A 26803-nucleotide genomic window follows, 5' to 3' on the forward strand; every position below is an offset into this window, starting at 1 on the left:
ATTAAGTTTATCTTTGGCAAAGAAGGAAAATACAGTTGTGGTAGGTAAATATGGGAACCACAATAGTTATCAGATTTGAGAATCCGGTAAACCCCGGACCACCGGGAGTGGAGAAATACGACACGGTAGCATAAGAAATGGCTTGAATAAACCATCTTTGAGCCTGGAAGAGCTCTGCTATCGCTGTGACATAAAAGACACGGTACGTGCATTTGAAATGTTGTTCATTATTGTTAATCTCTATCGGCCGTCTTGGCAGGACTGATACTAAATTAAGATAGTGTCTACAATCACAAAATTCGTTTACAGTTTACTGTTAATTTTACATGACAATGTAGATTCTTGAAATTGTTCCAGCTGGACTGTAAACGAGAGAGAAAACGTGATCAGTTATCTCTCCTGGCCTGCCTGTTATTATTGTTTTCTGCACCCAGTTGCTCCATGGATAAGTTGATTCATGCAGAGCTAAATGTTCTGTTGATGAGACATTCCCGCCTAAGGATCAGGGAGAAAATCGTCGACGATATTGGTTAATTCCAATTGTGTCTCATCTAAATTCTCACACCAAGAAATGCCTGAGGTGTTGGAGATTACTTTGTTGCTAGATTTAGCAAGAGTATGCTTGCTTGATTTGGCGTCAATTGATGAGTGCTAAAAAGTGCATATATTTATCCCTTTTTGTTGGCATTTAACTCATCCTTTGTGCATTAATTCTACATTTTATCCCATATTCTGTATTTTCATTGTTTTCAAGAATAAATATTTTTCTTACTTAATTTTATATTTTTAGGTAATAAATAAAGTTTGGATGAATTGCGGAGCGGAATAGAGCAGAAAAGTAGTGAAAAGCCGGGAGGAGTTACGCAAGGAAGCCGCGAAGAACGTTGTGCACAAAACCAAGAGGCTAGGAATGGTCTTGAAGAAGAACAATTGTCCTTAAAGAAGATATGGGCTTGGCATACCCAAGGCCCAAAACCCTTACTCAAACACATTTCCACTATCCAAGCCCGTCTCGGATTTCAGCCGTCAGATCGAAGCATTTCAGCATCCTACGGTCGCTCCATCATCGCACATCAAACTCCGAAGCCCCCGCTTTACATCGCAACGCCCATCTCCATCTTGGGTCGTCCGTTTTGCTACATCCCTTCATCCGACGGTCGCTCCACACTTACCTCCGTATCGCCGTTGGATCCACCTACCATCTTCCCATCCATCGCTCCTTGTCGCAGATCATCAAACCTCGCTGCACCCGCCTAACACCCAAGTATCGAACACCCTATACCCCTAGCCAAACGCCCCCTAACCCTAACTATATCGACTTCTTCTTTCTTCTCCATCTTTTCTTCCTTCCCCCGTCTGCAGAACCCGTACCACCACCATGTCCGCCATCATCACCACCAACTCCACTTCCATAACCACTTCCACCAACTGCCAACAAACATCATCATCATCACTCACAAATCCCTCTAACGTGCCCATCATTTCCTATTCACTGATTTCCCCTAGTCTAGGGTTTTGAAAATTAGGGAAAAAGAATTGATGGACATGGAAGAGAAATTAGGTGAAGCTAGAGACAAACTGACACATGGGAATGGAGTAGGAGAACAAGAGGAAGGATGGGTCAGTGTGGATTGAAGAGAAATCGCATCAAAGAAGGTAAAATCCGAAACCCTAATTTCTCTGCCAAATTAGGTATTTGGGAAATTGTCCCCAATTTTCAATTGAAAAAAGCATGGAGAAAAACAGAGATGATAGGGGTATGGTTGAATTAAGTGAATTAGGTGAGAAACCCTAATTATGTACTGTTTGATTTTGGGGATTTTTGGGAAAGAACCCTAATTTTGTAGTTTCGGGAAATTGGGTCTGTGGGTATAAATAGGAAGTGTGGGTGTGTATGAGAGGGCATGCCTGGATTAACCAGAGCATCAGTAGAATAGTTTAGTTTTGTTATGAACTGTAGCTTTGAGGGTTTCAATCTTTTCAATTCCATGATTCTCAATTCAAATGCATTATTAATTTTAGCTGTTCTGAACTCCAACATGTATTTAATTTGAGTGTGTGATTGTTACATTTTATATCAAGATTCTGTTCATGTTTATCTAGATGCTGGAATAGCCAGTGTCATTTGGTTTGATTTTGGGAGAACTGGATTAGCCAGTCTCTCCAATTTTTGTGTTGTTCCATTTATGTTCACTGTGATGTTTTATGTTTAATACTATGTGATGTTAATGTTTAGTTCCTCAATTGTTCTAAGTTTATCCACTGTTATGTGCTTCCCATGTTATGTTATTGTGTTTAAATTCATGTTTTGTTTCACTGTCAACTGTTAATGTATGTTTATCTTCATGTCTATCATGTTCTGAACCTCAAATGCTAGGATTAGATGAAGCTATGAACCAGTAAGGAGTCAGATCAAATTATGACATTCATGTTGTGTTTGGAATGCTGAGATAGTCTTCATCATGTGCAGCTCATTCCCAATGTTGCTAAGCCCTTAGACTAGTTGTACTTTAATCAGACAATTAGTACTTTGGTAAGTATTTTAGCTGTGATTAGAATATACCTTAGGTTAATGGTGGATTCAACGTCCTAGTGATCATCCTCTTGTCTTCATTGTTTTCTTATTTCTACTTCACTGTTTTCTTCACATCACTGCCCTTGGCTTAGGCCTTGGTTTATTACACTGTCATTTTATTGTCTTTGCTTCACTGTTTATCTCCATTGTTGTTTGCTGTTTTGTGCCTTTCTTATCACTTGCTGTTCACTGTTACTTTGTTAGTTCATTCTTTTTCTTACTTGTTTCCACTTGTTCACTTGTTTCCACTGTTACTCTTGTCTGTCACTCTTTGTTGCACCATCTCTTTTTCACTCTTTGTCACTTCTCTTCTTCTTTAGTCCACTGTTAGGGTAAAAGGCCAAGAGCCTAGCTAATCTAAAGACCCAGCCAACTGATCCCAAGGCTCAGTTCATTCCAAAAATCAAAGGTCCAGTCCACTGTGGACTTAATCAAAGCCCAGGTGAAAAGCTAAGGCCCAGTTCACTGTTACCAAGCCCAGTTCAGTCCATCAAAGGCCCAAACTGCTTCACAGTTAATCAAAGCCCATCTTGCTCTTATTGTGAAAGCAAAAGATTCAAAGTTATTCAAAGCCCATTGATATTCAAAACCCTTTGGTACTCAAAGCCCATTAGCAATTTAGAAACCCAAAATAGCTAGAAAACTCCAAAACACTCCCAGTCTCTGTGGATTGACCCGTACTTGCACGAGCTACAACTGACGACCGTGCACTTGCGGTATTACTGTAGGCCCGTTTCATTTCTCTTCAATTTTATACGCTTTCCCGGGCCCACCATCAATTAAAGTCCTTGCAAGGCATGCCATGGAATCGCAACGATTATTCGTCTGAAATATATACTTAGAAGCGTAGACGAAAACCTCTAGTTCGAGGTATGCTAATCTAATCAGATAACGTCCATATTCTCTTTTAGTTATGAGTTGATATATCTCATGACGAAGATCACATCCATAAAAGATGCGTTGATATCTCGTCTTGAAGAATATCCACAAAATCTGGTACCAATAGATTAGAATATCCTCATACTCTAGAGAATGATGTAAGATCGTTTATTAACTGATTATTAATTTGTTGTCGATAATATTCAGAGTAGCTACTGAAATTGTTTTGGATAGATATCCCCCTTTGCAAAGGAATTATCGACAAAGTTCATATGATTTGCAGATATGTACCTTAGTCCATATTGAAGTATTCTCTCATTTGTATACGCTTTCAGGACCTTAGTCCTAGCGTAATGAGAGTAGTAAGGTCTCTTACTAAGCGCCACCCCTTGAAAATGAGGTTCTACGGACACGCACTAACCAGGTTGATAGAAATATGGTCTAGTAGTCATAAATGACTAGACATTTCACCTGGGTGGTAACTGTGTATCTATACTCGTATAGATTTCAAAAGAAACTCTTGTTTGTCAGTCGTTGATGTTGTATCATCCTAGTGATGCTCCGGGCGTTGATGATGAGTATTTTTAGTGTTCTTTTGCAATCATTGAATGGTTATGCATTTGAACTTATTACTCATTAAACCATAGTCATGTTTTCTGTTTGAGACGTGCTACATTCCACTATGGTTACTATTCTACTATAAGATTTGCAAATTCGATAAGAAAATTTTCCCATCGTTTGGGGGAGGAAGGGCTATCGCCTGAAAAACGACGTGAAGTATCTTAGCTTGTACAAAGAAGAACCATGATGTATCTCATTTGGATGTTTTCAGCAATGAAAGACATATAAAAGATTTGATATCTTCAGAAATTGCAAATCATGTTTCTCCATGAGAAGCTGTGTATGCAGTAGTAAGTTGTCACGTACCATATCTTATAGGGTATCATGTCCCATATCTTATAGGGCACCCATGTATAAGGGCACCCTGGGTGCAGTTAGTCTTAGTTGCTTTTATCTCTTGTGCGTTTGGCACATGTGCTGTGTCATTTCCCTAATAAGTAAAGAGTCTGTATTCCCTGTGGAGGATTATCGAATAGAATCAGGGTCTGTTTGGGAGCTTGGAAACAGGATAACATATCCTGGAAAAATTTATCTTAATTTAATTTATGATAACCTTTTTAATGGTTAGTTTTAACGGTGTTTGTCTAAAATTCTATCATATTTTGGGCTAGGTTAACTTGTGTTTGTTTGACTACAGAAATAGATTAATGTAAATAATTATTTCTTAGCCAAATACTTATTTTAAAGGAAAATAATTATCTAATCCAGGTGAGAATACAAGTATCCCAGGTATTTGGAAGAATACCTTAACCTCACTTTTTTAGCTTCCTAAAATCAAGGAAGGTTTAGTAATCCTTATCCAGGATTAGAATTGCAGTGAGACAAACACATTTTAACAGTTTTTTTACTGGATAACCCAACCTACGATGGGATATCCAGGATACCAAACACGACCTTATTGTTTTTGTGAGTTTATCTCCTCCGCCTCTCTGAGGTTGGTTTTATCCCAATCTTTAAAGTGTAGATCATGTAAGATCGAACCCCTAATTTAGATGTTTGTAGTGTAGATTACTACAAGTGGTATCAGATTAGGTCTTTCCTTGGCACACAAAATGGCAGACGGTACTAGATTGAGTAAATTGAATGAAAATCAGAAGAGATTCACTCAGGAATTACAGGAATTGCATGAAGAAGTTCAATCACTCCAATCTGTAAAAGAAGATGTAAAACTACTGAGAACTGATATGGCAAATCAATTTCAACTTTTTCAATCTTATCTAGACAAGAAATTTCAAATGGTTTTCGATAAACCAGTTTTATCTCAAGGGTATAACCATGGCGGTGAGACTAATAATTCCTGGGAAGATGGTGAAGTACCAGATCTTTCGTCTAGTAACAACTTCCAGCATCACCAACTGGTTCATCATCATCTACTTATTCCAACAACAAAGATGGAGGATGTAATTGGCAACGAAAAATTTGTTGAAGACTCAGTTAACACAGAGTTGGTCACTGATTTCAACTGAAATTCGTCAACCCCATTGGAAGAAGAAGATGATGATTCTCATGAACTGGAGTTGATTCCTCCATATTTCTTTGTTCAATCTGAAGATGTTGATTCGCTTACTGGTAGGAGTTTACCATTTGAAGAAGTTGAAACACCAGAAAGAATTGAGGTCTCCAAGAATTTCATTACCCACCTCGATCTGAATTGTAATAATTCTCTTTATCTCCATTTGGATTTTACTCATTCCATATTTGATCGTGGAAAATGGTTTGATGGGTCAGTTTTCTTTGATGATTACCTTGGAAGAATTGTTTATGAGTTTGTTATAAAACATAGGTATAAACTCAATTCGTTGTTTAGGAATTCAGTTGCAATGGTTTTAGTTCAGGATGGTTATAGTTATACTGGTGATGGACATTATCCGCTTGTTAAAATGCTTCAGTTGGGTATTATGTGTTTCAATGACAAATGTGTTATCAGTCACCAAATGGCTAGTGAGAAAGCTTCTCACCCTTGTTTCAACCATACAAGTAGAGTATTTGATCGTGGTAGAGCTGTTGCATCTGTTATGAGGTGTTTTTCTTGTGATGAAAATATTTCCAAATCCCGCATTACTTCTTGTTTGTTTGTTAGTGAACATGGGTACTGGTCAGCTTTGATGTTTAGTGAAGAAATTTTCGGTATGTTAGCTGAATATGGTGTTCCTGGTACTGCAGGACTATTGTGTGATAAAATCCCTGCGAGTACAGTTTGGTATTTTCGGGGTGTTAGAGTTTATTACATCTTGCAGCTCAAAATGTGTAGAGTTTTTGATCGTGGAAAAGAATTTCAGTTTCCTAGGGGGTTATTTTCTTTTATTTGTGAATCTGAAGACTGTTTCAACGCAATTCCTTCTTGTATGATTGTTATTCTCGGGTATTGTTTCGATTTGCTATTTGGGTATTCAAGAGTGTCCTTCTTTGTTATAAATGGTGATAGTCGTGTTATTAGCCAGACATTTGATACCAGGACTCAACAACGAAGTATTTTCTGGACTAAGTTGATTCTTCAAGTGCCTAGACAAAGTGAGTATGGCAATGAACTAGATCGTCCTGCTAAGTTGCTTGCTGGTTTTCGATTCTGTTTTGCTAACTTATTTACCTTCGGCTTATGGATTGTGAGACATGGTGGTGGTACTATCTGGCTCCTCATTGAGTTGCCTAGATCACTTAGATCTCTATATGGTTTTGATCAGTACAAATAAGAGAATAATTTGAAGTACAATACGGGTCCTGTAGAAGTATTTGTGATTATTTTTAGCTTATCGGCAGTTAAAGATGGTTTATCTACACTTGTCAAAAGCTTACTGTTGAGTTTATTGTATGAACCATGGTGGTGTTCCAGCAGAGTGGAATCATCTGAATGGGGAAGGGATAGCCTGAACAAGGTCGTAGAAAATGAGCCAATGGTGGGTGGTGCTCTACATAGTTCGGGCAGATTGCAAGACAAGATTGAACCAAAAGAGGTTGTGAAAGCCGTTGAAAAAGCCTTGTCTGCTATGGGAATAATGAGATCATTTTTCTTCTCATCGATTATTGAATTCAATTTAGAAGTTGAAAATGATTCGTGGGTCCTAAAAGGAAATTCCAAACTAGTTCGACTGGACACGAGCGAACTAAGAGAGATGGTGATGATAACGCTCTTGGTTACCATTGTTATGTTATTATTCGATTGCAACTATCCTCATTATGTAGATGACCTGGGAATTTATAGAAATCCATATGGTGCTGGTGTATGTGATGAGAGACGAGAAGTGTCAGATTTTTCTTTAGGCCTTACGACTTATAAAAGAGAGTTATATAATGCAATGGCTGCTGATAGTGGAAAATTCTTTCGCAGTCAGTTGTGCTCTTTCATTGTTGCTCACATGGGCATTTGTAGTGAAGGTGTTGGAGCTCTGTATGTTGGACAATTAGAGGCGAAGGAGGAGAAGATTAAGGCATTTTTGAAATGTACTGTGATGGGTGTTTTAACCTTGACTGTTGTTCGCCAGTATTTCACTTGTCACACTCGAGTATTAGGTCTGCTATTTCCAAACAACAATTGTTGCAGAGGAGTTGAAATTCATGAAGAGAGTCAAAGAGACATCCACAAAAGGTGATGGGGTTGTTTTCGACGGCTTAGAGCATTTTAAGACACTATCCATAGTGAATGGTAAAAAGCTTGACTCACAGGCCATCAATGATATTTTTATCCTTCTCAGAAGAGACTGTCTTGCTGTGTTAGTTGTGAGAATTTGCTTGCGCCTACAAGTCTTTATGCACCTTAGTTGCTGGGGAGAAGTTAGTTGCTGGGGAGAAATGATGAGGATTCATGCTCAGACCACTACCGGTTATGGGAAGATATCACTTACACTCCAGAGTGCTGACACAATCAATTATCATCATGCTAATTTTAAAGTTATTATTTGTGGTGGAATAGTAATCAAGACTGACCCTGCCAGATGTGCTTCCACTAATACCTACCAAGCTATGATCAGCATTTTTGGTTTGTTCACCTTGGAATTTACACAAGGGCATAAGTTCGTCAGCTGCTGGAAGAGGAAAAGTGTAGTTCATCCATGTTGGCCACAACTGCAAACAGCTGGTAACCGCAAGAGGTCTCTTCCATGTAAAGTGGGATGCAACCTGGCACTTTTAGAGCTGATGTTATTGCCTCACTTGGTAAGTTCAGCAAGGGCGACTCATTATTGGTTTTTCTCGGCCTATTACACACAAATAAGTACTCATTCGTGAACAAGCTGCAACAACAACTGTGTATCTCTTCCGCCCTGCTCATTCCATTTTCATATCTGCCATCCTTGAGGACAAGGATGATTTGAAGGGTTGGGGATTGTCATGTCCCATACCTTATAGGGTGTCATATCCCATATCTTATAGGGCACCCGTGTATAAGGGCACCCTGGGTGTAGTTAGTCTTAGTTACTTTTATCTCTTGTGCGTTTGGCACATATGCTGTGTCATTTCCCTAATAAGTAAAGAGTCTGTATTCCCTGTGGAGGATTATCGAATAAAATTATTGTTTTTGTGAGTTTATCTCCTCCGCATCTCTGAGGTTGGTTTTACACTAATCTTTACAGTGTAGATCCTGTAAGATTGAACCCCTAATTTAGCTTTTTGTAGTGTAGATCACTACATAAGTGTGTCATTTAAAACACACCACAATGTGGATGACTAGTTGATTTAAAATATTCTTTACCTCCTGAAAGGAAGAGCCAGTCACAATCATTAAAAGATAGTGCTCTCAAAGAGACTATCAGTGGAAGATCTAATTTCCCTAAGTATAGTTCTCTTAATAAGAGAATGTATCTGCAAAGATTGTGGAGCCTCAAATGAGAGGATTTCCTTAAGGCATGCATGAAATAGAGAAATTTGTGATCATAATCTAATGATTGTTGATGATATAGTCAAAGTATCCACTGATACCGCAGTAGATGTTATTGGTTTTAAACCACTCTTTATGGGAATGTCATCAAAGGTATGGTTAAACCAAGAGAGATCGAAGAAGGATAAAAGATTTCTTGCAAAATGCATAACATTAGTACTGCTGCCCGAACACTCCATAATATGAGCCACTCTTAGCCTCAGGTGGGTGTTTGCAGTTCCGACATCCGATAATGTAACCCCTAGTGGCTACAGGTGGATGTATGTGCATAGTGAGAAAAGTAAAGTCAACTAATGGCACAAAGTCTTTTACAGAAACCTGAGATGGATTACAAAAGAAACATATTCCATGTTATGGATGCAACTACCTCTTTGGTATTTGTCTGACAGTCTTTAAGGACTCGACATGCATCTAGAAGATGTGGTTATTGCGAATCTGTATGGAGTACATATAACTGCATATAAATTCCTGAAGGTTTTTACTTATCAGTAGAATTACCATGTCATGTGCATTTGCTCAATAAGGACGAAAATGGTCAATCGTCTAAGTGAATGCTTATATTGTCCATGGATATGTAAACCATCTCATATACTCATAAATTGTGCATTTACTTGATTTTATTCAAGCAAAATCTACTTGATTGGAACTCCTGAACAGTTCTCCAGAGCACAAAAATGCTTTAAGCAGGAGTTCGAGATGAATTCTCGGTAAAACAAGGTCTTAATTTGTTGGTTGGGCATTGTAGATGGAAGTCCATTAATTTCGTCAACCTTAAAGGTTTAAACATGTTTAAATAGACAAGCTGGCACAGTTGCAGCTACGCGATCTCTTACTTTGAAGATTGATCGATCGACATCTCAACAAAGGATATGTATCATTATGTGGTTTATATTACACGAAACATGTGTAAAAGGTACATTGGATGAAATATGCCTGATATTGGGTTTGTAGTAAACATGTAAGTCTGGCTCTGTCCCAGTACCAATATCGAGACATTGGTCCGAAGAAAACTTCTTCATCTTCGTGGTACCATTAAGCTTGATCTTTTACATGGAAAGATCGCTGAATGTCTCCCACAGAAAAAACCAATCAGACTGTTTAAGTTTTGATTTTTGACAGGTTTGTTAGAGCAGCTAAACATTTTCCTAGCTAATAGTAGAGGATATTTGTTTATCCTCCTATCGATTATGATTGTTTAGACAAAGCTAGTTGAGAATAAATGGTTGAATCAATCAGATGATCGTTACGAAATTGCACAGAGTAAAACAGGACCAAGTTCCACAAGTAAAGGAAGTTACTGAAGACATTAAAAGATGGTTCGTGGTCTCTATGCAGTATTATAAGGCACAATGATCAACTGAGAAGGCTCCTCATCATGGGGAGTAAATACATGGAAGACTATGTATATGGGCGCATTGGACATTACGCCGTGTACTATTTTTTCTTAGTCAAGGTTTTGTCCCACTGGGTTTTTCTTGTCAAGGTTTTAACGAGGCATGCGAGTCCAGTGATATCCACAGTTCGACAAGTTGAACTCTTTTTCCTTCGTCTTGGTTTTTATCCCTATGGGTTTTTCCGGACAAGGTTTTAACGAGGCAACATCTGCGGGTTTATCATTGTTCTGAGAACTCATGTTTTCCTACATCAGGTTTTGTCTCTATGAATTTCCCTGACAAGGTTTTTAATGAGATAACAACTCAGAACGGTGACCACCATATAAAGAGATGTATATCCATAGGGTTTCTTGAGGTGCGGTTATCAGATAATCGTCAGTATTACTTGGTTTAGGTTTTTACCACATGATTTTTTTTCCTGACAAGATTTCAACAAAGCGAATGAGCAGTTTCGTCAATATTGACATGATCTTCCGGCACTGAGGATTTTTATGGTGAAGCTTGAAATATTGCGTCATATAGTTGGACCAGTTTTTATCCCGTGAAATTCTAGAACGACTCGGGACAACATATATGAAATGGTGGTCCACGGAGGAGTGTTATGTGAAAATGTTCTTGGTAGATGGACCACCATTATCCCCTATCAAGTGCTCGAGCAGTGGTTATCTAGCAACATAGTTTGATTTCATTTTCACCGGTTTGACAAAGTCAAAAGATTGTACCAAACGTGCGCTATCTAGTTTTTGATAAGGGATATACTAGATTGGCATTAACTAGTAGTTAACACCTGTACGAACATGTGGCTGTTTTACATCTTCCCCTCTCGACTATAAATAGCCACAAAATGTGCTACATCGATGTAGCAAGAAAAGAGCATAAGCTTTGCTAATAAATCTAACAGAGGAATGAATCTCTCATTTACGTCTTGGTTTGTTTCCTTTTTAACAATTAATGGCTTTTTCTAGCTGTATAAGGTGTAGTATACCTAGCATATATTCTCTCCGTTACTTTTTAATAGGCTGGTTTTGTTTCTAGCGAAAATTAAGGAAATTAAGAAAACTAATCATTGAAAGTGGTCCTCATGGTACTTGTCAATAAAAGAAGTGAAGTGAAATGTCCCCATGATACTTGTTAGCAAAAGAAGTATAGTGAAATGGTCCACATGACATTTGTCATCAAAAGAAATTAAGAGAAAAGTGGTCCATGAAAACTAAAGTAACATTTGACTTTCCAAATTAGGAAACCAGCCTATTTTTTTGAAACATTTATTTTAGGAAACCAGCATATTAAAAAGGAACGGAGGGAGTAAGATTATGTGTATCTATAAAGATTTACAGTAGTAAGCGTAGTTTCTATTATTTTTGTTTCTTTTATCTTTGGATGTGCATCTATTTACAGGGGGTTAGTCCTCGAATGAGTTTCGTGGAGTTGAGTGTATTTTAAATCTTGGGGATTTTGAGAGAGTTTGAAAGAGTGTAGGGAGTTTGAGAGATTTAGGTGTTTTTGAGTTCAGGGAGTTTGGGGGAGTGTAGGGAGTTTGAGAGAGTTTATTAGAGCGAGTTTGGGGGAGTTTGAGAGAGTTCACTCCTAACTCATTCTCTTTTAAGAAACAATAAACCCTCATTTGCAAATAAAAATGATCTTTAATCAAAAGAAAAAATAAAATAAAAATGATCCTATGTCTATATCAATAGTATGTTATTGTTGCGCAACGAGATAATTTTTTTCCCTTCATTTTAACGGTCTCCATACAATTCTAACTCCCTTTGTTCACGAACATTTTTCCACGTATCATCCGCTATACTCTTTCTCCATGCATTAGCTTCTTGACGTTGTTGTTCTTGAGTTTGTTGTGTCAAAACTTCATCGTCATTTACAAGCATCGATGGATGGCTATCTTCCTCTTCCTCGACTGGAAACTCATCTGAACGGAATTCTTTTCGCAAGAAGTTGTGTAAGCCTGCACAAGCTGTCACTATCACCGCTTGCACTTGATACGGAAATGGAGGTTGAGACTTAAATATCAAGAAACTAGACTTACAAACACCAAACAATCTTTCAACTACATTCCTCAAAGAAGCATGACGCAGGTTAAATAATTCTTCAACCTTTTTCGCATGATTATCCGTACCAGAAAATTCTTTCAAATGATAACGTTGGCCATGAAATGGTGTTAAACAATATCGCCGGTTTGCAAACCCACCATCCCCCAAGTAATATTTACCTGAATAAAACACAAAAATAAAACTTCGTCAAGTAGAACCCAAATATAACTTAACCAAAAAATCAATACTTCACATTAGATAAAAGTAAAATTACCTTGCGGTATTTTCGGTCCATTTCTTTTTGTCATTCCGTCGTTAAGTATTTTCGAATCATGAGCAGACCCTTCCCATCCACTGAGCACGTATATGAACTCCAAGTCGAAGTTGCAAACCGCTAACACATTTTGAGATGTAATTCCATGTCGATTCCGGTAAATGGTTGCATCTTTTTTCATCACCATTGCTGGAATATGTGTACTGTCCATAGCTCCAATACAATCCTTAAAGTAAGGGTAAAATCGTGTACTCTCTCGAATTTTAGTTGGAGTTGCACTTGTTGGCTTAGCCATCATCTTCGGGGCTATAGCATTTAAAGCTCGCAACATCCTATTGAAGTTTTTACTAACTGTCCACCGAGAGCGACCAAATGTGTCACGTATTCTGCAATATCGTGAACTTTGGCCAACAATGAGTAAAAATGTACCAAGCATTTCTTCAATAGAAACACATCTTGTATCACGTAATGATGTAGTTTCTCGAATGATACAACATAGTTTTAAAAAAATATCAAGGTACATCCTATAACTTCGTCGAAAGTCTTCTGGGTCTTCACGCAAAACTCTCCTTATATAGTTATACCCAAATAAAGTAACCGGGCGTCTCATTGGTCTTTAAATACACTGACTTTGCATGTATTGCAATTGCTTAATTATATCCATCAACCATGAATGCACTGCTGAAAGTATATTCAAAAATATGGATAGTTCAAATTCATTATTGCTGCTTACCTCTTCATCATTACTGTTTTCTTCTTCTGTATCGAAGGCTTGATCTTCACTATCAGTAGATAAATCCAAATCAGACATGTTCACCTAAAAAGATGATAAAAGTTTTTTTTTTTTAGTAGAATCATCATTATCTCAAAATAAAAAATGTATATGTGTATAGAAAATAAGCATATAGAATATAAAGTTCATAAATTCAATATCATAATAACCATAAAGATGTCAATCCATAACAATAAGTAGCGATCAATCCATAACCATAAAGTCTCAACTAGGAGAAAATAAAAATTAAATACTAATAGTTACGAAGCAAAACGACCAAATGTTGTAACTCTAAAATCCCATTACGCCTAACAGAAACTTGCAAAGATGACAGGTTTATGCTTTTAACTTTGAACCAATCCACAACTTTCTCTCTTCAGGAGTAAAACGTATGAATAAGTTCTTCTTGTGATTGTTTTCCAACATTTCAATTACTTTCAGCTTATCTTCCAAAGAAATTTCATTCATGCCATAAAAAAGATCCCATACTTCGTTATCTTTCTTATCCTTATCAAGTCTGCGCATTTCCTTTCCAATTTTGCGATCTTCTTTCTCTTTCGCAATAAGAGCATGCATTGACTCAATAGAAGAAGCAATCGATGAACTGTTGGCAATCAATTTCTGTAGGTAATCAGACTGCTCAGTAGGAGTAGTTGATGTAGAAGAGTCACTAATATCACACCTTGGTCTTTTCCTTGGTACCGCTTTTCTGACAGGAATTTTCTGTGTGTTCATATCTTGAGTTTCATCTTTACCTTGTTCATCATTTTCCTCTGAGAAATATCCCACATATAATACGTTAAAAGCTCTATCATATTGCTCTCGTTGAGTATCATCAACATCTAAGTAATCATCTTGTTCATCTTCTTCATCTTCCTCATTACGTGTTCTAGCACTTGTACCCTCATGGGTAAGATCAACTGTAACTTTTTCAGATGCACATTTATTCCCAAAAAACAATAAGCAAGTCACCATAGTCTCTACCATTTTCCTCCCTTAGGTGAGTTTGCTTTGTATGACTCTGTTAACACAAAAAAGAGAGAGGATAAAGCATGAATTAGAACTCTGCATAAATTAGAAGAAAAAAAATCAAACTCAGTTGTCGGCAAATAACACATACATACCTCAAAGTAATTGTTCCACATCTCGTCGGATCCAGTAATCATCTTGTTACCGTCATCCCAACCGAATCCAGAAATACAAGATTTAAACAAATCCTGGTATTCACCAAATCTTTTCTTGAACCATCTATATTTCCCTTTAAAGTTCTCATAAGATTTGTCACAATTACATGCTTGGTTAAGTTTTGGAAGTATCTTTTCTACCACTAGTCTCTTAGTAAAACATCCATTAGTGTCTTTCTTCTTATCAAGTGTAACTTCTACTAGCAGTTCCAATAGTTTCCCAGTCTCTCGTGCTGTCCATTGTTTGTAATTCGTATCTGTATCCGTTTCCGTATTCTTATTCTTCCTAACATTCTTTTTCTTCTTGTTGTTTTCAGAAGGTTGGCTAGAGCTAGAACTGTCAATTCTATGGTGTAACAAGTTAGCTATATTAGTACTTATACTAAGACTAGAACTTAACAAAGCAAGAAAGAAAGTAAAAACTGAAAACTCAAACACAGATCCAAACAAAAAAGCAACAAAAAACCTCTGTTAAAGAACCAAAGCTCTGTACAGAGTGAAACAGAGGATATCATAGGGAAAAATTAATCTCATATTTATTTACTGTCGCATCATTTTTCATAAACCAGAATTAATGTCAAGGATAGGTAGATGTAAGTTAATGTGAATGGTAAAACAAGAAAGCTAAAAACGGAGCTGAATCTTCATCTGAGCACTAAAAATGGAACACGCAAGAATAAGAATGCATTATGAGGATCACCAGGACAATTTCGGACCTAGAATGACATTTTGTGGCTGTAACAAGACAGTCATGAACCTCAAAACATAAGGTACTGACTGCTAGACTTTTGCTTCTTTATAGTCAGTCATGTGACCAGCACACGATACCCATCACAACAATTTATACTCCAAGTCTCCAACAAATTATGAAACCAAAGCAAAGCAAATGTATTGTACAGTATTAGTTAGGGCATGTGACAAGACCAGAAGATTAACCAGTAGTAAATCACAGTGTAGTTGGTGAAGGGGCATGTGACAAGACCAGAAGTATGCCTAATTCTACATTACTCACTCTGTTGCACATATCAAAATCATCATTGCTCATGGCAACCTACAGAGAGCATTCCTGTAAAAGAGATTGTTTATTAAATCCTAAATTTTATACTGTCAAATTATGTACATACACAAGTTTCTATCGATCCATTTTGTGGTTATCCAACAACAGAAGAATGACAAATATTTAACAGCAACAGGGTACAAATTTTTAGCATAATAGTTAAGACTCCCATCAGTATAAACAGCTAACAGTAGATAATATCAGACAAGTCCTGGTAAGTGTTAATACCTAAAGTGCTTGTGAGATCGAACTTATTCTTTTATTATGTCACAAACAGAAATGAGGCGTGTTAACTCAATGCTGCAGAAGTTATGCCTAATTCTCGATACTAAATGTGACCTGTGTAAGAGTCGGAATGCAAGTTACTTGCGAAGGGGGAAGACCTGAGCACGGTTAGCACATTTCTATTTTCGACTAAAAACATTACACACTTGGTGGAATGCTAGAGCTAGACAACAACGTGTACTTGTTCCTGGGTCCGTCCATACTATAGAGGTAAAAGATTGTGTTGATCTTTTGTGTAGATTTTTTTCCAATGTTAAGATGTATGATGATGGGTTTTCTTACTCTAATAAACAGCATCAGGAGCAATATCATACTCATCAGGTTAAAATCAATTCCACAAAAGAGAAAAAAAAATGTAACATACTCAACACAGTAGTATCAACATAATCAAGACAACATACCCAGATTAAAGATAAATAAACTTTTCAAACAATTTTTTTTTTCTTTTTCTGATTGATGTTGGTGATGATTGAGACCCTAATAAAAATATGTGAAGAACAACAGGGTTTTTGACTGTGAAGAACAGGGTTTTCACTTTTACGGATAAATCCCAAAAACTGATATGAATAAACAATCAAAACAAACCATCAGGGCGATTAAAGAAGAAGAAGAAGAAAAAAAAAGAATACCTGAAAGCTGAAGCGTTTTCTCCTTCTCCTATTTTTCTCTGACCAAACTTCCTTCCAAATCTCTACTTTTTGGAGAGATTTGTAGTGAGGCAATTTTACACCATGAACTCCCCCCAGCTCCCCAAAACAGCCAACTCTCTAGTTTTCTAGGGTTTTACCACTAACAGGGAGTTCAAGGATTTTCGTCAAACTCCCCCACGACTAACGGGTGTTTTTTAGGGAGTTCGGGAGACTCTTCTAAACTCTCCCACGACTCGGGGGATTTTGAGAGACTCTTCCGAACTCCCCACGACTAACGAGTAAAAACCCAACTCCCCCAACTCCCTCGAGGACTAGCACCGAGTTCTATATATGGATTAGATTAGTCACTAATTACGTGTTTTCTTCTAATTTTTTTTTTTTTGGTACAGGTCTTGAAAATCATTGACATTTTAGTCCTACCCATTGAAAAATCCAGGGTGCATCCCTGTCCATCAGGCGGGTGTGATCAATTCGGAAAGATTCGTGAATGATGGGCAAATCATTAGTTTTGGCCATGTGACTAGTTCAATGCGGCCCTGGGTTCGGTGGGGGCTTTTCTAATCGCTGGGTGAAAAGCTACTGGTCAAAGATACATGTGGCCATCACTAAATATCCACCTTAAGCACGCGGTGGCGGTATATCGGCCTTGAATGTCTCGCATAATAGAAATATATATAAGAGCTTTTTTCTTGACAGTGAGAAACAAACCAAACCCTAGGTGGTCTTCCGACTCTTCCCTCCTCTTCTCTGGTTAGGTTCAAACGGGAGTACCTACTTCTAGATCTAGAACAAACATTGATTCTCTCCCCTTATGTCTTTGTTTCTATTAAGATCTAAATGTAGAATTTTCAGTTTCTCGTAATCTTAAATCTAGATGTAGAATTCTCAGTTAATCAAATGAAGATTAGAAATGAGCTTTTAAAAAATGATCTTTTTTGTATAAAATAAAAAAGTTTTTTTTTTTCTTCTTATGTAATCTATTTGATTTTTTTTTCTTTACTTGTTGTTTGATTTACTTGTCGATCATTTGCCATCTTATTTTATAAATGATAAACTAGGCGTTTTGTTCATAATTAAAGCTTAGATATGGGATATTTGTTTTTGTTTTTTGTTGGGTTTTTTTCGATTTTTTTTCTGGTTCATCAAATAGATATTGCAATTTCTCCTAACCATGAAATTTAGGGTTATATCTATTCAAGTGTTCATCAAGACTGTGACCATAGTGTTTCAAACATGAGCACAACGCTACTCCCTCCGTCCTAAATTATTACTCCGTATTGACTAAGTCAAGATATTAAGGAGACCGGAAGAGTTTACAAAACTATCCCCACTGAATGATATATATTATTAATAAAATTTAAAGGAGTATATGGAGTATGTAAGAAATATACATTGGTAATTATAATATTTATAGAAATGTTTAAACAGAAGATAAAAATAAAAATCTTTGTGAATTGATATAGTAGATTTGTTTTATATTGAGGAAGATATCATTTAATATTTAGATTGGTGATATTTAAAATAATTTTATAATTATAAAAATTTAAAGGATATATTTGAGAGTTTGACTAAAAAATATGACTATAAACAGAAACTGGACAGTATTTTAGGACAGACGAAAATAGAATAGAGGACAGAAATTTTAGGACAGAGGAAGTATGTTTTTTTTGTTTTTTTTATCTTATTTTAGGCATACTGCCATAGTCTATTATCAAGTTAAATATACTTTTTAAAAATAAAGAAGTTTTTTTTTTACATTGACAGCCCAAATAAATTGGGCAGGCTAGGAAAATAAGATAAACGAGATGGGCGTCTATTCTATTTAGCCGATGTAGCCTTTGTTGGGCTTGGTGGCCATTGGGCCATTTGCTATTCTAGTTTTTGCGTATATATTAAGAACGGTTTTTTGGGACCATGATTTTATTTTGGATAAAGACATTAGAAGTAAATCTAGATCACCCCTTATCTAGATATTTATATTAATACCTAAATTACGTTCTTAATTAATTTTTTGGTAATGATTAGTTAGTGTTAATAATAGTTAGCATAGTGATTAGTAAAATGATTAAGTTAAAGATAATTAATGAGATTAAAAAATCAGGTTTTTTTCTTAAAAGAAGCAGAATTATTGAGAGAGTAAAGTTAGAGAAGATGAAGAAGGAAAACATGAAAAACAAAGGATTTTACCTACCACAACCGAAGGAAGAGTATTTGGGTATCCAGGTATGTTTCAAACTTAGATAATGTTGGTTGAATTGCTCCAAATTTTCAAAAAACTGTAAATTTTTAGGGTAGATTGGGCTTGTTCGGTTACCTTATGTGAAGAACAGGTTAACGAACTCATATGAAAGTGTAGTTCGGTTACCTTTTCCATATACACAGGTTACCGAACTCGTTCTTTAATGGAGGTTTTTAGTTGTTCGGTTACCTTTTCCATACACGTAGGTTACCGAACTTTGTTTATAGGACTTACAGAGTAATGTTCGGTTGGTTCGCAAACTTTAACCCAACAACATATCTAACCGAACTCCACATGTATGCAATTAGTGAAGAGTTCGGTTTGTCAAGATTTTTTGCGAACAAACCGAACATAGTGGAACAAGTTCGGTTAAATTGAAACTCAACATAGTAGGCAAAATAACACAGTTCGGTTACATTGGAAAAAAAATTTCTTTTTGGAATATAAGTAGAGTTCGGTTACTAGATAGTTTTAGAAATTTTTGCGAACCAACCGAACAAGGTAGGTAAAGTTCGGTTATATCATAACTCAACATAGTAGGAAAAATAACACAGTTCGGTTACATTTTTTTTTTTGTATTATGGGTAGAGTTCGGTTACTAACTAGTTTTAGATTTTTTGCGAACCAACCGAACTCGGAGTTCGGTTATGAAAAATTAAATTCGTGATAACCGAAATGTTCTTCGTGTTCTTGGTTTCAGAATGTTCGGTTACAAAACTAGTTTTTTTTAAAACTATTTCTAACCGAACATGCCACTTTAACATCCATTTAAACCATATTTTGATGATTTCTACTCAATTTTTCTATCCAAAAACGAATTAAAAAGATTGATGGGTTTTTCAATCGAATGAGGAACGTCAAGGAAAGAGAGAAAAAGAAGAGAATAAACTTTTTTTCAAAACCAAAAATTTCCGATTGTTCTTTTGATTTTGATTTGATTTTGATTTTGGTTAATAAATTCATTTAGATTAGATGTAGGAGTATATGATTAGATTTATATAATTATTAAGTTAGTTTTAATTTAAATTAAAGTAAAGGATAAATGGGTATTTACCTAACTGTGGGACACCCCTTATAAGTATAGGGAGGTTGGCCTAATAAGACCATGGTCCCCCAAAAAAATCATGGTCCCTAAAAAATAGTTATATATTAAAGAATAGAACATCCAGTCTCACTCCTGAGTCCTGAAAAGAAGGAAAAAAATTTGCTCTCGCAGTGCGAGAGCATTTGTTGAACTAGCAGATGCATAGCCGCTGGATTCAATAAGATATGATGTCATCTAACTAGCAATTAACCCGTTATCCCCTGTATTCGTGTATGCTAAACGAGATATTCGTTTTCTTCTTTTTCCAAATACGTGATAGTTCTCCAACCTTGTTTTATCCATGAGAGAACTAATCTCTATTTATTTTTTTGGAGCCTTGAATATTACTTTATCAATAAGGAAATCTCCAATGAGAATGAGGACAGAAAGCTTGATGGTATTGTTAATGGTGATGATTTTGTAGCTAACGGTGTTGATGTTCTGTTAATGGTGATCATAATAACCATGGATGTCTATGATGTCGACGATGAAGATGTCAGATGAGATGATGATCACCGCATGTTTTCACTGAGACCTTTACAAATCAAGGCTGAGATGAAATGATGAATAATTGAATGTTGTTCTTGTTTGGTATACCTATATCTTCATTGAAGAGCTAGAGTTGAGAAAAAAATTAATTTAAGGTGAATATGTATATGGTCTTCTAGAACTGGAAGGTACTGATTCAAACTACAAACCTAGATTAACATATAATCTTCAGAAAATTAATCATAGTTATTATTGATCACGGGTTGTGTTGGAATATTACAAGATATGCGAAAGATTTAGTCTGATAGTCTTGTATTCTAGCTTGAAAGTCCTAGTCAAATATCTAGAGTTGTTGCTTATCTTTAGGTTTACAGAGTTTATGGTATCAGAGCGGGGAGATCCGCTCATATTGCTTCGGCTTCCAAATTTTTTTGTGATTTTTATCAATTTTGTTCGGATTAGTTTTCATCAAATAACTCCTCCAAACTCGTTGTTTTTATGCCTTTAATTTCCATGGAACACCTTTTACATATATAGGTTTCCTCCATGTCAACAGTAGGCTTATAAACTCATGGAATACCTTTTTTCTTTCAACCTCATCATGTGCAATACCTTCGTATGCTCATTAAAGTGTGTCACTGTTGATAGAAGAGCAAGTGCATGCGTTTTATTCTTTTCTCAAGCCATCTACAGTAAAGCATCGATAGTATTCATGACTTTGCATATAAGATTCGTGGGTTCTATTACTATCTTCATCTAGTTCTTTTGATGTTGTCTTACTGTATGTATGATTTCAAGTCCAAGTCTACATGATGTACACATAATTCTGTAAAGATAAAGCTTTTGAGTCTTTGCCGTACACATAGAAGTAGCTTCTTGGTTCATCTTTGCCGAGAAGATTTCCATATTTTCAAGTCAATCCCGAAAATATCTCCATTTTTCGGATTTTTTTTTGCCAAAGTCTGGTAATCGATTTAATAGAAAATATTTTCCATATTTTCAATTCATATCCTAAATAAATATTAATCATCATTTCTTTCCGAAAATTTTCGGATTTAGAATTTATTTAATTATGAGAATATATTCTCTCCTTTCATAGCATGAAAGTCGCCATCAGTTGGGATCTATTAGCCATTTCAATGGTTATAGATAAAGCAGTCTTTATCTAACTCATTAAGGCGTATCATTCTTCGGGTATTACAGCTAATGTCTCAGGTTAGATAAAACCTTGAGTACGCCTCTCTTCACATCATCATTTTTTTTTTATGGTTTTGGGTTTTCATATATTCGTACCTTATTAAGTTTTTTACTTTTTACAAGGTATTGAGATCTCATTTGCATAATTGCATCACACAACTATCTCAACTATTGTCCTTAACAAGGTTAATCCTTTTATGATTCTTCATCGATTTGATGCAGACATATCCCTTATCATATATATTTTGCTTGTAGCGAATTCTCTTGTCAATTTTTTTTATGTAGCAAAGATGTTGCATCATTACTCACTATTCATCAAAGACCCGTTTCTCCGTCGACAGTTATGGACAATTATTATCTTCTAGCTGTTTCACATAAGAAAGCAATATTTTTGTTTCCTTTTTTTTACTTGCCATTGGTCACGGCAAGATCCACGAAAAATCTGCATATTCCGTTCTTGGATTCATATCCTCATGAGATGAGTAATCCTCATTAATTATCCCATATGTTGTAGTCCTCGTCATTTCAGTCGATCAAATATTCAACATCTCTGGAAGTATGTCTCACTTTCAATCGTTTCGGTGAAGTATTTTTTGATATGATTTTCTTTCCTCAAAATATCTCTAGAAACAATGGTGGAATACTTCTTAGTCCAACCAATATTCTCATATCTTCTTTGGTTGTGTGTTGTTAGTAGTCTTGTTGATAAATCCACCGCAAGATCTATCATAGCATGAAACTCACCAATGGTCATTGCAGAGAATTATTTGCGAGTTAAAGCACTTAGCTTTAAAGGCGTATTTTCTGCCAAAATCATCCTGATCAAGGTGTTCTGTTCTTATACTATTTTTCAAGCGTAATAAGAACTATTTTTTCTCGACCTTGATTTGAAATCCATCTAATACTATTGGAATGAGTACAATAGAATCAACTTTATTATCATCCGCGCACTGCCTTGTTTTGGTGCTTTTATTTTTCACATCGATTATTATCTACTGATGATCGATATTTGGAAAGGATTTTATATCATTCCATTCTCCAAATATAATTTGGACGTTCAGATCTTCCATTCCAAGGAGTATCAAAATCTGGGTTTACCCATTCAAAATAATTTTACCATTGTCTTTACGTTGTTAAGCATCTTTATCAATTTTTATGAAAGATGCTTCTGCACAGGTCTTTCTGTTCTCAAACAATAACAGTGAAGAAGTGTGTAATATTCCATGGATGATCAAATATCTCCATGAGCTTGCCTCTCCAATCATGTCTTGTTAATCGGTTAAACAAGTTTGACTTGAGATTTCTCCATTTCCAGGGGGCAATCAATCTTCCTCACAAACCTTGGTGCAAACCTATTATTCATCAATACTCACTACATGAGTTGTCAAACAGATTTGGTTTGATCTGTTATTTCTTTTCATCAAACTCATTTTTTTTTAGTTTTACATCTCATCATCATTGATGTTTTATAATTTTGATAGTTATCTCACAGTTAACCCGAAAATGTTTCCAGTTTCTATTGTATACTGCCATTTCTACTGCAAAAGAATGTAAAAAAAAAAGTGCATTATTGGTGTTTCTTTTACTTGCTTATGAAAATTAGCCATCAATTGAAGAATGGTGGCCTTTGATCGAAGATCAAAATGCAGCAGTGATAATCAGAGTTGAAGTTACAATGTTTAGCTGTGAGTCGAGATATTTTTCAAGTTGTACACTCCGTGTCCAACTTGAGAGGGGGGGGGATATTACAAGATATGCGAAAGATTTAGTCTTGTATTCTAGCTTGAAAGTCCTAGTCAAATATCTAGAGTTGTTGCATATCTTTAGGTTTACAGAGTTTACTGTCTATCCATCTTCCTATATAAATAGGAACCATTGTAAGGGTAAAATCTATGCCAGAATGATCAATCTCTGGAGATCAATAATGTTATTCACCCTCCGGGGTTTTCTCAGTGGACGTAGGCGTTAGAGCCGAACCACTTTAATTCTGCTGTCTTCTTTATCTTATGTTTGATACATTTTGTCTAATTGATGATCCGTCTTGATGATACCTATAATTTATTAGGTTGATTGATTAATCTTGAAAATGAAAATCAAACCCCGTATTGCATATCATAAGCAAGAACGTAGGTAAAGGATCAACATGCTTAAGCTTTCCACTACACGAATGAAGTGATGAAAGCAAAAGAAGGGATTTTAATTTTTATTTTGACCAAGTATTCGGTGAATTAACAGGGTTAACTCTCAGTTAGATGACATCGCATCTCATTGAATCCTGCGGCTATACATCTGCTAGTTCAACAAATGCTCTCACTGCGAGAGCAAAATCTTTTCCTGAAAAGAAACTCCTATTCCAAGGAAACTCGTACTCCTGAAACCCTCTCCAAGAAAGGAAACTCCTCCTACAAGAAAGGAAACTGATACTCTCAGTGATCCAATTTGAGTAAAAACTTCAACAGAAAACGGAGAAAACCGAAGACTAACAGCAGCAAGTGATCGAAAACCCTAACGCCATGAGTTCTTCTCAGGTAATTAATTTGGTTTTTTAGTGCATTAGTAGTAGAAATCGTAGTTCACCGAGTAAATTTTGTAGGTTTTTGTATCTGTTTGCTTTCTTTAGAAGCTTGTCCAAATGAAATTGTAATATAAGAGTCTGATACGTTTGTCATCCGTTCTTTTAGGTAGATGTAGTATCTTGATTAAATGAAATTGTTGTCTAAGATTCCGATATAATTGATAAAGAGAATATCGGTTTTTTAAATCGGTGCAAGCAATTTTATGTTTTAAAACTTAAGAGAATCAGAGAGCCATACATGTTGTCTAAGAGGGATTTTGTAATTCTACTGCTGAATTAATCCATCAGATTCGTGAATTTAATTTTGATGTTGAGTTTGAATACTTTGCCCACATTTATCTCTGTATGTTATATTTAGGGCACGAGTTCTTATTCTGTTTGTGACTATAGTTATTGTTTTGTCCTATGCTGACTGATTTCTTTATTAAAATTGGGTGCAGAGCAATCGAAAGAATATTCCTGATTTTAAATATTCCTGCAACAGACGGTTTGTCAAATGATGAAGTTGAAGTAGTACAACCTGTGGTAGAGTCTACTGTTAATGAGAATTTGGTTGAGATTCCTGTGTCGGGTACTGAGGAGGTGCAGCCTTTGGTAGGGGAGCCTCTTGTAGAGGAGGAGCCTGTATTGGATCCCATAGGTGTTCAATGTGACACATGTAACAAATGGAGACTAGTGGACCCCAGGAGGACAGATGATTTATCTGCTGAGCAATGGTATTGTGTGTCTTCTCCGTACAATGGGAGCTGTTATGATGTGGAGGCAGATCCTATTGTTTTTGGTTTGATGTGGAGGGAAACAACATCCACGGTTCCCTCTTCCTCTATTGTTTCTTCGGCCTCTGCACTTCTTCCTAAGAGTAAAAAGTTATGCACATCATCTTCACTTCCCAAGTCGAGTTCTACTCATCCTAAGACGAAGAAGTTATCATCTGCAAATAAGTCGGTTGCTTCAAGTTCTACTCTTCCTGTTCCGAGGAAACCTGCAGCCACTCCTTCAAATTTAGTAAGGACATCTGGATATGTCCGAGGTGGAAGACAGCCACCAAAACAACCAAATCTTACCAATCAACAAGAAACTCGTACAAGTGCATCATCATCTAGAAATAGGTCAGTCGCTTCAAATACTGCTGTTCCTGTTTCGAGTAAACCTGCACATACTCCTTCAAATTTTTCTAGTGCATCTGGATGTGTGCGAGGTGAAAGACAGCCATCCAAACAACCAGACCTTACTAGTCGACAAGCAGCTGTGAAAGCAAAGGAGTCCTTATTACTTAAAGTTGATTTGGCTGAGAAGAATGTTGTCGAAAGCTTCAATGCGGCGAAAAAGAAGTTTGAAGAGAGCTTGGAAGAAGCAAAATCGGGATTCTCGGCAATACGAAATTCAATCATTAGGTCATGAGAAGTTTCGATGAGGTAATATTCCCAATGAGTTTCTTAGCTTATTCTTTTTGACCATGCGGATTACATTAGATTATTATGCTCTAAACAGTTGTCTTTTCCTATATTATTTTATGATGATAAGTAGCACGTTTAACCAGTGAATATCGACTAGGCCAATGTCAAATTTGCATTTCACATTTTCTAGTCCATTCCACGTAACCACTCAAAACTCAAAATCTTTCAATCATGTCCCAGTTCTTGTGAAGTACTAATTTTGTTCCCGAGTGTTGGCTGTAATTGTTTTTGGTTGCTGCATTATTTATGTTGCCATGATATTTTCATTTTTATTTTATTGCTGATTAAAGACAGATATTTGGTCTGTAATGACTAACACCTGTATTAAATTTGGTGCAGAAAATTCTGTTCCCCGCAGAGCAGCACAAAGGAGACTGGGAAGTGCATTTAGATCTGCTTTTAGATGCCTGCTTTTTTGAGGTTTTGCAAGTCGTCTTGGCCTACACAGAAACCTTTGCTACTATTTCATTGACTGTTAAGATCACTGATTCTATTTTGTGGGAGTTGAGCATTACTGTGGGTGACATTTGGTACCTGCTAATTAGACAAATTTAAATACATAGAGCATCATTTGCCATGCATGTGAATTTTTTTTTTTTTTGAATCATGGTTGGTGCATAGCGTAACACTTTTTGATGGAATCTGCTCAATCTTTTTATTTTGTTTAAGATCTGGATGATATTATCCCAAGTTTTTGTAAGTCCACGTTTTAGCCAATATAGACAAGTTTTGAGACCATTTCTTTTGAGTTGTGTATTCTATTGAGTTGTGTATTCTTTCTGGCTGTATGCAGATGATGTTTAGTATCTAAATACATAGAACATTTTTTGCCTTGCATGCCAACACTGTTACTGCTTAATACACTTTTTTTCATCCACTTAAAGCCCCGTTTTGGGATTGATTTTTTCAACCAAAAGCACTTTGTAACAAACTTGTAACAAACTTTTACCAAAAATTGTGTTTGATAAATTTTTTTCAAAGTGCTTTTGGAGAGAAGCACTTCCATTTTAGGCCTGCTTTTAAAAGCTACTCAGCACTAGCTTTTAAAAGCTGGAAAAGCAGAAGTTGTGGATCCACATAATTCGGTTTAATTGATTCTCTATTTTAACCTTGTTAATTTATTATAAAGACAAATTTTACCCTCAAATATTGTACA

At 36.1% G+C, this 26803-nt stretch overlaps 3 protein-coding genes across 3 annotated transcripts; 1 reads left to right on the top strand and 2 right to left on the bottom strand.

The window, feature by feature from the left end:
• Positions 1-12141: 12141 nt before the first annotated feature.
• LOC113310413 lies at positions 12142-12953 on the bottom strand (the record flags this gene model as incomplete). Its single annotated transcript, XM_026559079.1, has 2 exons — positions 12659-12953; positions 12142-12275 (listed from the first exon to the last, which is right to left on the bottom strand). Coding segments are annotated over exons 1-2 (429 nt in total), but the record flags the coding sequence as incomplete, so codon positions are not given.
• Positions 12954-13709: 756 nt separating this feature from the next.
• Positions 13710-16604, bottom strand: LOC113309068 (uncharacterized protein At2g29880-like). Its single transcript, XM_026557498.1, has 4 exons — positions 16586-16604; positions 15627-15680; positions 14555-14960; positions 13710-14451 (listed from the first exon to the last, which is right to left on the bottom strand). Exons 2-4 carry the CDS (start codon positions 15650-15652, stop codon positions 14374-14376), a joined length of 510 nt encoding a protein of 169 aa, XP_026413283.1. The 5' UTR covers positions 15653-15680; positions 16586-16604; the 3' UTR covers positions 13710-14373.
• A 7339-nt stretch (positions 16605-23943) lies between these two features.
• On the top strand, positions 23944-26412 carry LOC113307846 (putative mediator of RNA polymerase II transcription subunit 26). Its single transcript, XM_026556306.1, has 3 exons — positions 23944-24143; positions 24631-25605; positions 25987-26412. Exon 2 carries the CDS (start codon positions 24977-24979, stop codon positions 25589-25591), a length of 615 nt encoding a protein of 204 aa, XP_026412091.1. The 5' UTR covers positions 23944-24143; positions 24631-24976; the 3' UTR covers positions 25592-25605; positions 25987-26412.
• The last annotated feature ends 391 nt before the right edge of the window (positions 26413-26803 follow it).

The sequence above is a fragment of the Papaver somniferum genome, chromosome 9 (genome assembly GCF_003573695.1).
Source record: "Papaver somniferum cultivar HN1 chromosome 9, ASM357369v1, whole genome shotgun sequence".
NCBI lineage: Eukaryota > Viridiplantae > Streptophyta > Magnoliopsida > Ranunculales > Papaveraceae > Papaver > Papaver somniferum.

Excerpts from the sequence above, each read along its gene's own strand:
- LOC113309068 (XM_026557498.1), bottom strand. The coding sequence starts at position 15,652 with ATGATGATTTTGATATGTGCAACAGA. Across the intron at positions 14,961-15,626 it reads ATTTTGATATGTGCAACAGA|AATTGACAGTTCTAGCTCTA; the intron begins GTGAGTAATGTA and ends GTTACACCATAG. Across the intron at positions 14,452-14,554 it reads TGTGGAACAATTACTTTGAG|AGTCATACAAAGCAAACTCA; the intron begins GTATGTATGTGT and ends TTGTGTTAACAG.
- LOC113307846 (XM_026556306.1), top strand. The coding sequence starts at position 24,977 with ATGTGGAGGGAAACAACATCCACGGTTCCCTCTTCCTCTATTGTTTCT.